The 13924-nt window shown below is 36.5% G+C and overlaps 1 protein-coding gene across 4 annotated transcripts in view; it reads right to left on the bottom strand.

The window, feature by feature from the left end:
* Positions 1-13924, bottom strand: part of FAM83B (family with sequence similarity 83 member B) — a 216347-nt gene that overhangs the window by 59946 nt on the left and 142477 nt on the right. For all 4 annotated transcript variants that reach the window (XM_055263906.2, XM_055263907.2, XM_055263908.2 and 1 more), the window contains one exon: positions 11357-11860. In XM_055263906.2, coding sequence (XP_055119881.1) covers positions 11357-11800 — 444 coding nt within the window. In that variant the 5' untranslated portion in view covers positions 11801-11860. The remainder of the gene's footprint in view (positions 1-11356; positions 11861-13924) is intronic.

The following is a 13924-nucleotide window of genomic DNA, read 5'->3' as shown; positions in this document are numbered from 1 at the left end:
ACATATACACCATGGAATACTATGCAGCCATAAAAAAGGATGAGTTCATGTTCTTTGTAGGGACACGGATGAAGCTGGAAACCATCATTCTGAGCAAACTATCAGAAGGACAAAAAACCAAACACCACATGTTCTCACTCATAGGTGGGAACTGAACAATGAGAACACTTGGACACAGGGTGGGGAACATCACACACTGGGGCCTGTCATGGGACAGGGGGAGGCGGGAGGGATAGTATTAGGAGATATACCTAATGTAAATGACCAGTTAACGGGTGCAGCACACCAACATGGCACATGTATACATATGTAACAAACCTGCACGTTGTGCACAAGTACCCTAGAACTTAAAGTATAATAATAAAAATAAATAAATAAAAAAGAATAGAAGCCCAGATGCCTGAGTGCTGTCAGTCCTTATGGTCACCAAATGTGTGACTTTGGACTTTCTCAATTTCTCATTGTCCAATTGTAAAAAGACTACATGATCACAAACCTGAGATTTATTTTTTTTTTTCAGTAACTGCTCCAGAATTCAGCAGGTTGAAATATGACTATTATGACTCAGTTATATTTTATGATTATAGATTTTTTTCAGCAGCGTATATTGGATTGATATTTAGCCAAATGACAATGTTTTCCCTTTCATGTTTGTTTATTGCCTGTGTTTGAGTTCAAGGAAGAAAAAAATCAAAATGTGATTATTAATATGAAATTAATACAGCCCAAAGGAAAGTTCTCATTTTCAAAATAAAATGTACAGTTAACAATTTTTCTTACCGATGATTACACAGAAACAGTTATGAGGCTTTCTTCATTTCTGAAGGAATATTACCATGAGACTCTCACCATATCAGCACTGGTATGCTAAGAGGTAGAGGGATGAGTAAGAAATGGGTGGAGGTGGCAGTAATGAAGGAGTATATTATCACTAATATTATTTACAGTTGTCAGCACATGCTCTCAAAAGCAGACTGCCATCTAGTCAATCTTACTGTTTTTAAATTCCGTGGGAGACACAGCAGCTCCCATTGCCCCCTATTTTGTTATGCCATTGCATTTCATTACAAGAAATCAATTATTTTATTGTAAGAAAAATCTTAAGCAAAAAAAGACAGGAGGCAATTTTAAAAATATTATACAAAATATGATCTCAAATATAACACATCTGAATCTTCTATTTCAGGGATTTACATAAGATATCAAAATACACATACACTTGTGTATACACGTATTTCTCTATTTAATAGGTAAGAAAATTTCTAACATTAGTAGCAGTGATTATCTCTACTGGGAGATGACGATTGCCTTTTCTTAACCCTTTCTTGAATTTTTCCATATTGCCTATAAGGAATATATGTACCCTAATAATAAAAAATAAACCTTCAACTGGGCGCGGTGGCTCACACCTTTAATCCCAGCACTTTGGGAGGCCGAGGCAGATGGATCACGAGGTCAGGAGTTTGAGACCAGCCTGACCAACATGGTGAAACCCTGTCTCTATTAAAAATACAAAAATTAGCAAGGCATGGTGGCACACACCTGTAATCCCAGCTACTCAGGAGGCTGAGGCAGGAGAACCACTTGAACCTGAGAGACAGAGGTTGCAGTGAGCTGAGATCATGCCACTGCACTCCAGGCTGGGCAACAAAGCGAGACTCCGTCTCAAAAAAAAAAAAAAAAAAAAAAAGAAACCTTCTGTATATATATTTGTCTCATTAGTAAAACATATTTGCTAATAAATATTTTGGAGGTATTTTATCTGTATCATATTTTTGCTACTTTAAAATTTCAATAATTGTCTCTATAATCCTGATACTTAAAGAGTAAACAGGTGGAAAAAAATCCAGACCCCATATAATACATAGATCATTCAGGTGATCTATGTATTATACGAATCTTTTACCGTATCCCTCAAATATTAGACTTTAAATCACTTGAAGTGGGTTTTTCCCCCCATCCGTATGAATTAGCAGAGTGCCTTGAACATAGCTGGGACTCAATAAGCATATGTAGACTTAAACTATATGTAGATAGTTAAAACTTTTTTTGTACAGAAATAAATTTTATTAGCTTAAAATCAGATAATTAAGACATCTTAAAAATAGCTTTAAAACAAAAAAAGCACTTTCCTTAAGATACAGAAATAAGTAGTTATATTTACATTCTATTCTAGTAGGAAATTGAAGATATATTTTCCCCTTGAAAAGACATTTTGTTTGCTATTGAACGTCAGCTGCAGCCTATTGTCAGCTTGTTGCTGACCATTATCCCAATGCCTGTTACAACCTGTCTTACATTCTTCTCTATGTGTTAACTAACCAAAACACAATATTAATATGTCCAAAATCAGATTTAACAACATCACTGTCACTAAAAAACATCTCATGACTTCCCACTATTCTCTTCCACAAGGTTTGATCAAAGGACCTTCACAATTTGGCCTTAATCAACTTCTCTCGACAACTCTGCCTTCCTTTTTTTTCACCCTACTCTACTTCTCTCACACTCCCCCATTGTCTGAAAATGCCCAGCTCTCCACCATACATCTCCTACTTATCAAAACTATCCATCCAAATGGCCTGTTAAAAAAAGGGACCTCCTACGTGACCCCTTCCCAGTTTCTCCTTCTTCCACTCACCTGACCCAGCATAAAGGAATTGCGAAATCATTGCCTGTAAAGGTTTGTTTGAGAAGACTAAGTGTTGGGAGGTTCTGCTTCTCAGCAGAGTAGAGAATCTCCTGTTTTATTAGGTCCTGGGACAGCATCTAATCAGTCATGTTCTTATCTCATACTCTCTATTTACCCACTCTTTTGCATCTGAATCTTATCCAAGTTACTTACAACTAGGTCTTCGGGGTCAGGACTATTCTCCAAGTCAGTCACTATTTGGGTTCCAATGTGACCCCTCATCTAGAGATACTTACACATGTGTGTTGCCAGATGTCAGTGACAGTGCCAGATGTCACTATTTGGGTTCCAATGTGAACCCTCATCTAGAGATACTCAGACATGTGTGTTGGCAGATGTCAGTGATCAACCATCCAAAAGCTATGGTGAAGTGGTAACTTAAAAGTCCCCTTAACTCAGCCTCTATGCCTGCTTCCTGATCCCAACTTTGAGGCCTCTGACACCGTCACTCCAACTGCTCAGGCAAAAAATGTTGAAGTCATCTTATATTGTTCAACCTATTTCACATCCCATGTTTCACTACCTTCAAAATATACCTAAAAACTAGCCATTGCTGCCACCATCTGACCATCTAAGGTACCATCACCCCACACCTGAATTATTTTAGTAATATCTGATATGCTCATTCTTAGTCCCCTACAGTCAATTTTCAATAGTACAGCCAGAAGCATACTGTTAAAATACAGCAGGTTTAAAATTGATGTCTCTCTTTTGCTCAAAGTTCTCCTGTAGATTCCTAATTTACAGGAATCATAGCCAAGTTCCTTAAAATGGCCAGTGGGAATCCCCAAGATCTAGCCTCCATGTCTCCTCTCTGATGCATCTTCTACTCATCTCCTCTTTGCTGTCGGGTCCAACAACTGGCCTCTGCTATTCTTCTAAAAAACAAGAAAGCTTCCCCTGTGTCTCCTGTGTTCTGCCCACAAATACATGCATGGCTTATTCCTTCTTTTCTCAAATCTTGGCTCAAATGTCACTTTCTTAAGGCCTACTCCGAGCACCCTATTTAAAATTGCAAACTACCTTCCACCACCATTCTCAGCTCCCTTTACTCAACCATATTTGTGTTTTGCTTCTTCCTGCTAGCACTCCTTATTTATTAGTTGATTATCCCCATTTGCAGATAAACTTCATTCAAGGGTAGGCAGGGTTTCTTTGGTACTTTATTCACCTATGTATTCTCAGAACTTAGAATAGTATCTGATACATCATTGGCACTAAAAAATAACTGCTAAATGAATAAATGGCCTGCAATACCTTTAACCTATAAGGTTGGCCAAAGACTTACTGATTTCCCTCATAGCTGAACCCAGCAGAGGCCAAAGGACAACTTCATTACCTGATTCTCCTTTTCTTCCTACTTCAAATTTACCTTACCTTTGAACTCAGAAATGCATTTCCTTTCAGTGCCTCCTGGCCTGGTCTGCATTCTAGGTACCAGCACCTTATCTACTTATCATGAACTTTTGTCAGTTCCAGGTGAGTTACTTCTGACTTCTAATAACGACCACATGATACCTTTTACCTGACTCATTTAGAAATCAATGCTTCCACACCTACACCCACTGATCTCAATCTTAGACCCTCTCAACCAGGTCTTCAAACACCTCCGATTAGGAATATGTAATCTTTACCACTTTCTAGTTATGATCATTTTGGTTTCATTCTGCTTCATTACCACTGACCAACCTACCACAAGAACGCAGTATTTTTCATCAGTAAAATGTGGATAAAAGGACACATTTCACAAGGTTGTTAGGAAGGTCAACTTAAGATAATGCATGTAAAGTGCTTAGCACGGTGCCTAACATGTAAGTGCTCAATACATGTTACCTGATATTGTTACTAAATTGCATAATATAAATTCATTGCTCAAAATCAGATGTGAGTTCCAGTCCTTAGGATAAAAGTTGCCCAACTTCTTTCAAGATAATTTGAAGAGTGACTAGTTAAAGATATCAATAATTGATATAAAAATATATCACATGATGGATCTGTAGCAACTATGAGAGCAGGCAGAATCCTTAAAATGCAAAATGTCAGTGTGTCAAAATGTCAGCACTCATCATCTCAAAAAGGCTCCCATGGCAAACCTTCATGACTTTTTACATCTCATTGAGAGGACAGACAAGTAAAGTAATATCCCCTTATTTTCATGAAACTTAACTTTTGATAAGATGCCTCAATGTGTACCTAAGGTCCTAAGTTTATCACCTCTATAACAAATGCCTAAAGAATGCCTTAAGTCGGGTCAAGTTATCTCTTCTTCCATGTTCCTTTCATTCCCTATTGGAATATCATCTGCCCTTTCTCCTTTGCAGAGTTATTTTTGTGGCTTAGCCTTGAAGGCATTTGAGTGTGTAAAACTGCGCATTTCTACCCCTCTGGAATTTAGGTATTTATGCATTATGAATTCTCAGTATTTTATGACAAGGTTTTACGATGACAATGAGCTTTGCCATTCCAACAAACTACTAAAGGTGTATCATCAGAAAATATTACACATTTCAATAAGTAACTGTTTGGTTTTTATTTTAAACCAGAGACAGGAAAGAATGAGTAAACATAAACAATCACAAAAAACAAACATTCTACTTCAGAGATCCCCAAATATATAGAACTACATTTTGTACCATAGTCGGTAACAGTACCTCAAAGCTCAGAGGACTATACATACACACTATGTGCAGTCCCTACAAAAATCGTTTCACAGCTTATTTTATATATATATATAGAGAGAGAGAGAGAGAGAGAGAGAATTTAAAAATACTAAAGAGTAACAGCTGAGTAAAGGAAATAGTCTCAAAAGCATTTCTCCCAATCAGATAAATTATATGCACTCCAGCAGGGTGCGGTGGCTCATGTCTGTAATTCGAGCAATTTGGGAGGCTGAGGCGGGTGGATCACCTGAGGTCAGGAGACCAGCCTGGCCAACGTGACGAAACCCTGTCTCTACTGAAAATACAAAAATGAGCCGGGCGTGGTGACGGGTCCCTATAATCCCAGATACCAGGGAGGCTAAGGCAGGAGAATCGCTTGAACCTGGGGGGACAGAGGTTGCAGTGAGCCGAGATTGGGACATTTCACTCCAGCCTGAGCAAAAGAATAAAACTCTGTCTCAAAAAAAAAAAAAAAAAAGCACTCCTAAATAACTCGCATTTTAAATTATTTCTTTCCAACTATTAATAGAGGTATAGGTTAGTATTAGCAAAGCAAAGACTCTGATAAACTTACCGACACCCATAAGTAACTGTATTTTTTCTTTTTAAAGCTAAATTCTTTTCTCAGTTGTCAATTTTTAAATAAAGTCTCTTAAAAATACAAGTCACTGAGGATCCTTAGACTTTACCTGATAATACACTGCAGAGTGAAACACCTGAAATTTCTAAGTTACTGACAACTTTCGTGTGCAACCAAGTTGGAAGTCTCATATAACAATTTCATTTTCATCTTTCCATACTTTTTAAATTTTTTGCTTCAACAAACATAAAATAGATATGGAATGTGTTGTCTCTCTGTATAGCACCACGAGTTTGTTAAAGACAGAGTACTGTCATACAGACACAGCAGTTGTTGGCAGGATGAAGTCAGTGCAATTTTAACCAGATCTCTTTTTCTTTCTCTCTCCTTCCCTCCTCTCCTGTCTCTTTCCCACCTTCTTTTCTCTCCCTTTCTTCCACCTTCCCTCTTCCCTCTCTTTCCCTCCATCTCTTCTTCCCTCTCTCTTTCCCTCCTTCTCCTCTCATGCCCTCTCTCTCAAACATACACACTCAAACATAAATATATATTAACATGTAATGCATTTTATTCACAGAAGAAATGTTCAACTTAATGTCCCAGGATAGTAATGTCATTAAATTTCACTAAGCAAAACGTTATTTCCAAGAAGAAATCAATTTTGACTCAAATTCAAAGAATGACAAAATTCACAGTGAGAGTTGGGACAGGGATAGGGTAGAGAGGAAATTCTTAATAATAATTAGCAACATCAGGACAGAGATCATTCTAGTCTAATGAAGGCACAGATAAACATATAAATATCACTTAGCTGGGCAGGACATGGTTGCACAGGGATGCAGATGGAAGTAACATACCATGACACAATAAAAATCATTTCTGTCACGAACTAATTCAGCAAGAAACATAACATATCAAAATAATCTTAAGTTGGTAGGCAATGTTAGAGATTTGGATAGGAACACCAGATTTTAAAAATGTGAAAACATTTTTGCTTCGTATCTTTTCCTAAATAAATGAAGAAACTTGAGGAGGTACAATGACTTGTTTAATGCCACACTAGTTAGAGTCCTGGTGACAAAGTCTCTATCCTAGTTCTACTTTTATACTATCAGCTCACTCCCAAGAAGATTCCCCATCACCTGTTCATCTTCCTCTTTGCATCTGTGGGGCCAACTGATGGTTAATATTTCTCTATATTACTAATACCTCCCAAGGCCATAATAGACACACCCAGGAACAGTGACTCAGTAAGGAACCAAGCCCTGAACTCAGGTAATGTGGTACAGAGCGCATCAGGAATTACTCTGTCCTAATTCTCAGTAGACTTTTGCTTATGTGTCTTGATTCCATATTTCACAAGAGTAAGATTCACATCTCACAGAAAAAGCTAGCCTAGAATTAGGAAACAGAGATGCAAATAACATTGTGGTTCAACAATGAGATATTCAAGACTCTCAGAAGTTATAACTTTGTAAATACGTACCACTGAGTGGCTAGGAAAAAAAAAACTTTAATGAAAGAAGACTTTTTTAAGTAATTAGAGGGGATGTTTTCATAAGAGGAGTTCACAGTAATTAGGAATATGTGCATATATCATCTTGGGAACACTTCTTGACAGACAAATAATTACCTGGGAAAAGTCTGGCTAGACACTATCAGACTTTACAAAGTAAAGTCTGACCTAAATGTAATTATGTCAATCACAAAGTGAAAAATAGAAAGGGTTTAAAAAAAAAGAATCAGTAAATTAAAATATGTCCCTTTAGGACACAAGTAAGATATTATCTACAATTGAATTTTCCCAAAGGAAAGTTCTGAAACAAAATAAGCAAACATACAAAAGAAAGAAACAAAACAAAACAAACAAAAAAAAACTCTAATCAATTTCTAAGTGATAAGTAGCAAAAATAAAATTAATAAGTAAAAAAGTATAGATTTTTGAAATACTATAAAGATCACATTCTGCTTATAAAAGCAAAATGATCAAGAGCTCATTTAACTATATAACTTAAGCTAGAAATGAGAGCATATAAATTACTGAAATTCAAAAACAAACACAAAATGTTTCACCTCTTTCCAGTAAAGACAGTTGAGATTGAGAATCATTTTTAATTCCTTTCATAAGAGACCAGAAGGTTAACTTGGTGCTTATAATCAGACTTCAAATGTTTGGGCCTTTAAGCAGATAACTTTTATATTCTTTTCATTAGTTTAAGATTTTTCCATAAAATGGTATTATTTTCACAAGTACCTTATCTCAACTGCAAACACAAAAGTGAAAATGGATTTAAATTCTTATCTGAGATCTTTTCCTGGGTTCTGTTTTGATGGTGTCTAGTCCTACTGGTTTGGCTTCATATCTCTGTAGAGTTTTACAATGTTTATTACCAAAAGATTCTCCCTGAGATATTTGGAAGCTAAAAAAAAAAAAAAAAAAACCTTTATCCTTTATCCATTAAAATATACATTATCCAAACACTTTATGAAAAAAAGATCATCCCTTTACAATGCCATGACAATTCACTGAGTTACCAATAAAGATAAATTACCCTCTGAAAAAAATTCAAACACAGAAAGCTTATCCTGATGACTATTAGGCTTCCATTGATTCTGAAAGATAATAAGAGCATGACATCTGCTGAGTAAATGATAGTCATGAAAACCACATTTAATCTTTAAAAAGCAATGTGTTCTGGTAAGCTTTTATTTCATAATATTTGTTCTTTTAAAAATTCTTCACAGGACCATGTCCAGTTATAAGCTAAATAATCTTAATTTTTTAAAAATGGGGTCAATAACTTTTTTTCCCAGAGTACTTAATCCTTCAGAAATCTTTAAGTAGATATGGCGACATATGAAGAATCTTCCAAAATAATTGAGAAATACATATTCCACGCAAAGATAACCAATCTGACTTCAATATTTATTGCATCTGGGTAGAAACTAGCACATTCCCTAACACCTTAAAAAATAGTGACTCATGCCTGTAATCCCAGCACTTTGGGAGCCTGAGGCGGGAGGATCACTTGAGTCCAGGAGTTTGAGACCAGCCTGGATAACATAGGGAAACCTTGTCTCTGTGTTAAAAACAAAGAATAAAAAAATAAAAAAATGAGAAAAACCATGTGCACCAAATCGAAGTCATCTGTTATAATTTATATTTGATTGGCAGTATACTCAGTTTACAAGATCAAATAATTCTCTTACTTCAAATTCAACTTAGCTATAGCTATACGAATAGAAAAAAGACACAATTCTGTTTCTTATTTGTATGCCACACTGATTTTATGAAAGAGAAGCACACATCGCATTACTATTTTACAGTATGGACTTCAATTTCTTCAGCTCACTAATTCAAGTGGGAGTTCTCAACGGACAGTGACCGGGTAGAAGATATTACTTTTAGAGGCTCATTAAATACAAAGCTGCCACATTAGAAAGAAAAATACATCAAAAGATCATGACTAATGCTCAGTTCCCAGTGAATGCTAGCCCAAAAACTTATGATATCTCCTGAATTAACATTTTGTGTCACAATAATGCAATGTCCCAAAGGAAACTAGCTATCATGCAGGGTGATAAATGCATTACTACTAAGTTACCACAATAAGAATCTTCATCTTCACTGATGTATTTTCAAAAATGGATTTCAATTTTCTGTTAACATTGTGCTTCAAAAGCATATCATGTCCGCAAACAAAATCAGCAAACATTAATACTTGATATTTATTATTTTGCAATTACAAAGACTCATATATAGCCTCAAATTTTGTACTGTTGCCTTAAAAATCCAGTTGTATAATTTGTTCACAGAGCCTAAGATAGTACTGTTTAAAAAGATATTCATGGTTCAATTCAGAAAATTGAATGACAGTTCAATTCATTCAATAAAAGTTTGGTCACTTACAGTGAGCCTGATTCTTAGCTAATTTTTAACAACTGGAATGGATTAGTACTTTATTTAACATAATACCGTTAAAGAAATTAATACAGCTAAAAAGACAGGTTATTTAAACTCAAAAGGTTTAGGGAAAAAAATTACCTCATTTTTACAAAACTTGCATTTAACATTAGCTTCAGAACACTGTGTCTCCCTACATGATTGTTAGCCTTTCAGTTGCCTGTCTTGCAAACTGCCGCGTCACTGAGGAATTCAAGGGTCGTATATTGATGTACTTCATAAAAGCATGCTCTTGCAAGCATTTCTGTGTCTTATTGGCATAGAAGAAAGCAATGTCATGCGTGTGTGCTTCCTAAGGTCCCTTTTAGATCTAAATTTCTGTATCACATAGTCATAACTAAAAAATGCACACTTTATAATTAAAAATTGTAACTTTTTGCCTATAATTTTTTTTTATTTTATTTTTTTTGGTGAGACAGGGTCTCGCTGTCACCCAGGCTAGAGCGCAGTGGTGCAATCTCGGTTCACTGCAACCTCCCCCCCCCAGGTTCAAGCGATTCTCATGTCTTAGCCTCCTGACTAGCTGGGACTACAAGCACCCGCCACCACATCCGGCTTGTTATTATTATTATCATTTTTGTAGAGATGAGGTTTCACTATGTTGGCCAGGGTGGTCTCAAACTCCTGACCTCAAGTGATTCGCCTGCCTCAGCCTCCCAAAGTGCTGGGATTACAGGCATGAGCCACCACGCCCGGCCTTGCTCATACATTTTAAAACTCTAGATTGAGCTTAGCAAATTTTTTTGTAGTCTCCAAAGTGCCTACCATGGTGCTGAGTAGATACAAAACTCTTAATAACTTTTGTTGCTTGATTAAAGAGTTCTGCAGTTTTACCCAAGCTCTAAAATAAGATCTGTGAGATGTATAAGTCAATATAAATATTTGATAAAGAAGACCAAAGCCTTAAAATGCTAAATATCTCAGAATCTTACTTTAGAATTTTACATTATTATTATGTTGATTTTATACTGTTTCCACACAACTCAGGAACATAGATAAGTAAACGTATGGTTTATTTAATAGCATAAACCACATTCAGAGCAAGAATTGGCACTCAGTCCTGTTAAGAACAAAGAAAACTTCACCATATCCACCAACTACTTCCTTTCAGAGAAGAAGAAAAATTTAGAATTTTTTAATTCTAAATTCTACTTTAAAATTATGAGTGTCGAGTCATCTTATTCCCAGTCAACATACCTCAGTCTTTGGGAGAAGAGATCTCTTGAGTACATTATTAAGAAAAGGAAATCTCTTTCTTTAGCAGAGACCTAATGCCACTCTCTTGGATACATGCAAGATATAGGAAATGCAACCTTCCTGTGTATCCACAGGTACATTTCCTAAAAATAATAGGCATGGCCTATACATATAGAGATTCTTTTATTAACATACATATTTGTGTTATTACTCTCTCTACTTTTCTACGTTTCAAATTTTTCATTTCAAAATAGAAATGTTATTACCTTTCTTGCTTCTTTTATCATCTTCCGAATAGTTTCCTTTATCGTAAGTAGATGTGCTCTTGGTGGATGAAAAAGGAGATCTATATGGGTGCCCCCTAAGAGTCCGGGCATCACATATGGCCAGCCTAAGTCAAGATTTGGAGCTTCCACATCAGACTCAACAGGCCAGTATGTCCCTGAAGATGAGGTATCATCACAGGAATCATCAGTACCATGTGCTGTGCTTTGTGCAATTTTCTGGACATTTTTCAAAATATAATTAATTTCTTCCTCAGCAAGAAAGTCTGAAACTCGTTCCTGGACAAGAAATTCTTGGTATGCTTCTAACCCGTGTTCAATCAGAATATCAATGGCTACTCGATACCATTCCTTGTAGTGAGGCTCAATGTAGTTGTCAGATTTACACTCATCATTCAATGAGGAAAGCATTGATGAGGTCTCCATGCTTGCAAGTGTCTGGCTATGGCACTTTCAAATGTCCATTCATGCAGTGGTGAGAAGTATCTGGTATTTGAAAAGAAGAAAATCAAGATCAAGTTAAAATTCGGCAATAGAATGTTTTATGATACATATCAACTATTATTTTTTCATTTACACATTTCCATTACCAGAAGTTCAAAATGACACATATTTCATATCCAAAATGATATTAATAGCACCACACTTCACACATCTATCACAAATAAGCTACACAGATTTCCCTTACAGATTGCTGTTGGATTTTCCTTTTCCAAGGTATCTCGATTTAAATTACAAGAGAATTAGAAAACAATCAATGCCTACCCAGCCATTAGTGTCTCTAGTGAGTACCTGTCAGGCATACAGTAATATGCTAGATGTAATGTTGGGAGCACAAAACACTGGTCTTTCAGGAATTTATTAATTAGTTGAGGAGTCAAATTGTACACACAAAACATTAGTTACCACTTTGAAGAAAGCCATACATTGCTAAAGGCCAAAATGAGTAATGCCTATATTCAGTGCTTTAAGAATAAAAGCAAGGAGAGATCAATACGGAGCAAATGAGTTATGAACAGCCCTGAGCAACAGGTGGGCTTCAGCTGGACCTGGAGCAATCAGTAAGAACCCGATCAGGTGGCAAGAAGAAATATTTCCATCCCATACAAGGATAAAAACATAAGCAAAATCATGGAAGAGATATGAGAGTTTGGTACATTCACTAATCATGAAGGAAGAAAAAAAATTAAAGAAAAAAAAATCTGGCATGCTGGAAAACAGATTCCTTTTACTAGGAGTAAGAGATAAAATTGAATAGACAAGATAAAGCCAAGAATAGAAGGACGCAAAGTTTTGTGATTCAACAAAACTTCTGTTTTAAACAGTTCTGGCAGTAGCAGGGGACTGAAGAAGAGACAGGTAGCTAGGAAAGTGTTTCAGTATTCAAAAACCCAGTGAGGAAGTGGAGAGAGTATTCCAGAGATGGTTTAAGGAAGGAGCCTTGAGATTCAGTGACTTGACAGAGTATACGAGATGAAATTTAAGACATGAAAGATAATTCAGGAATTTCTCTTAGGAGTCAAAATCTGCCTATGCAGACTCACATTCCATCTCTCACAATGCCCACAGAACGCTCTTCATTCAATCATTCAGTCACTACTCTACACTGTGTGAGATACTGGAATGGGCTCTCTCAATCAGATGATGGACTTTCCAGTCTTTTGAAGTCATGATCTCCATTGTGTGGATTCAAGATACAGCTTTATGATGTGCTACAAGCATTAAAAAGATGACTTGATGAGACATATATTTGTCAGTAACCCTGCCTTAATTTTAAATTTTATATTTTCCGCTTGACTCAGCCTTTTCAGTCTCAGGCCTACCAAAATTCAAACCTTATTTGGAGCATAGCCCAGAGAACCATTACCACTGAATAACTCCTTAGCTCAAAATATGGAACAGGAGTCACAAGCTGATCATACAAAGAAGTCTTGAAGAATGGACAACAGAGCGACAAATTTTGCTGGGGAACAAGGATCAGAAAAGATCCAGCAACTAACATAGAACTGAGGAGCATGGAACACAAAGGGTGCCTCCATTTACCATCTTAGTGGAGACAATCCTGTTCCCATCTCTGGGCTCAGAAGTTTTACAAAGAAAGTCTAACAGTACAGAAAGCCCAGAGATTAAATATGATGCAGGAATAAAAATAGAACATGTTCTTTTCTGTCTTTTGGAAAGCCCTCAGCTTGAGTCATAATTTGATCGAAGCCCAGACAACTAGAACTATACCTGGATCCTAGGCTCCACAATGCAGCATCTGAACTTTGGGGATGGCAGCATCTGAATTCTGGTGATGGCAGTCTTCCTGCCCTAAATAGTATAATGCTGAAGTTTTGCAAAAATATCCTCTTCTCCAAGAGAAAAAGGAAGAACACAGAACAAGACCTCCTTTTGCAACCTTCCTTTCTTGCAAACTGCCATGTCACTGAGGAATCCAAGGGTCTTATACTGATGTACTTCATAAAAGCATGCTCTTGCAAGCATTTCTGTGTCTTATTGGCATAGAAGAAAGCAATGTCATGCGTGTGTGCTTCCTAAGGTCCCTTT

The sequence above is a fragment of the Symphalangus syndactylus genome, chromosome 23, assembly GCF_028878055.3.
Source record: "Symphalangus syndactylus isolate Jambi chromosome 23, NHGRI_mSymSyn1-v2.1_pri, whole genome shotgun sequence".
Classification (NCBI taxonomy): domain Eukaryota; kingdom Metazoa; phylum Chordata; class Mammalia; order Primates; family Hylobatidae; genus Symphalangus; species Symphalangus syndactylus.
Note: the sequence above shows the minus strand (reverse complement) of the source record. Positions and strands in the feature narration are given on the sequence as shown.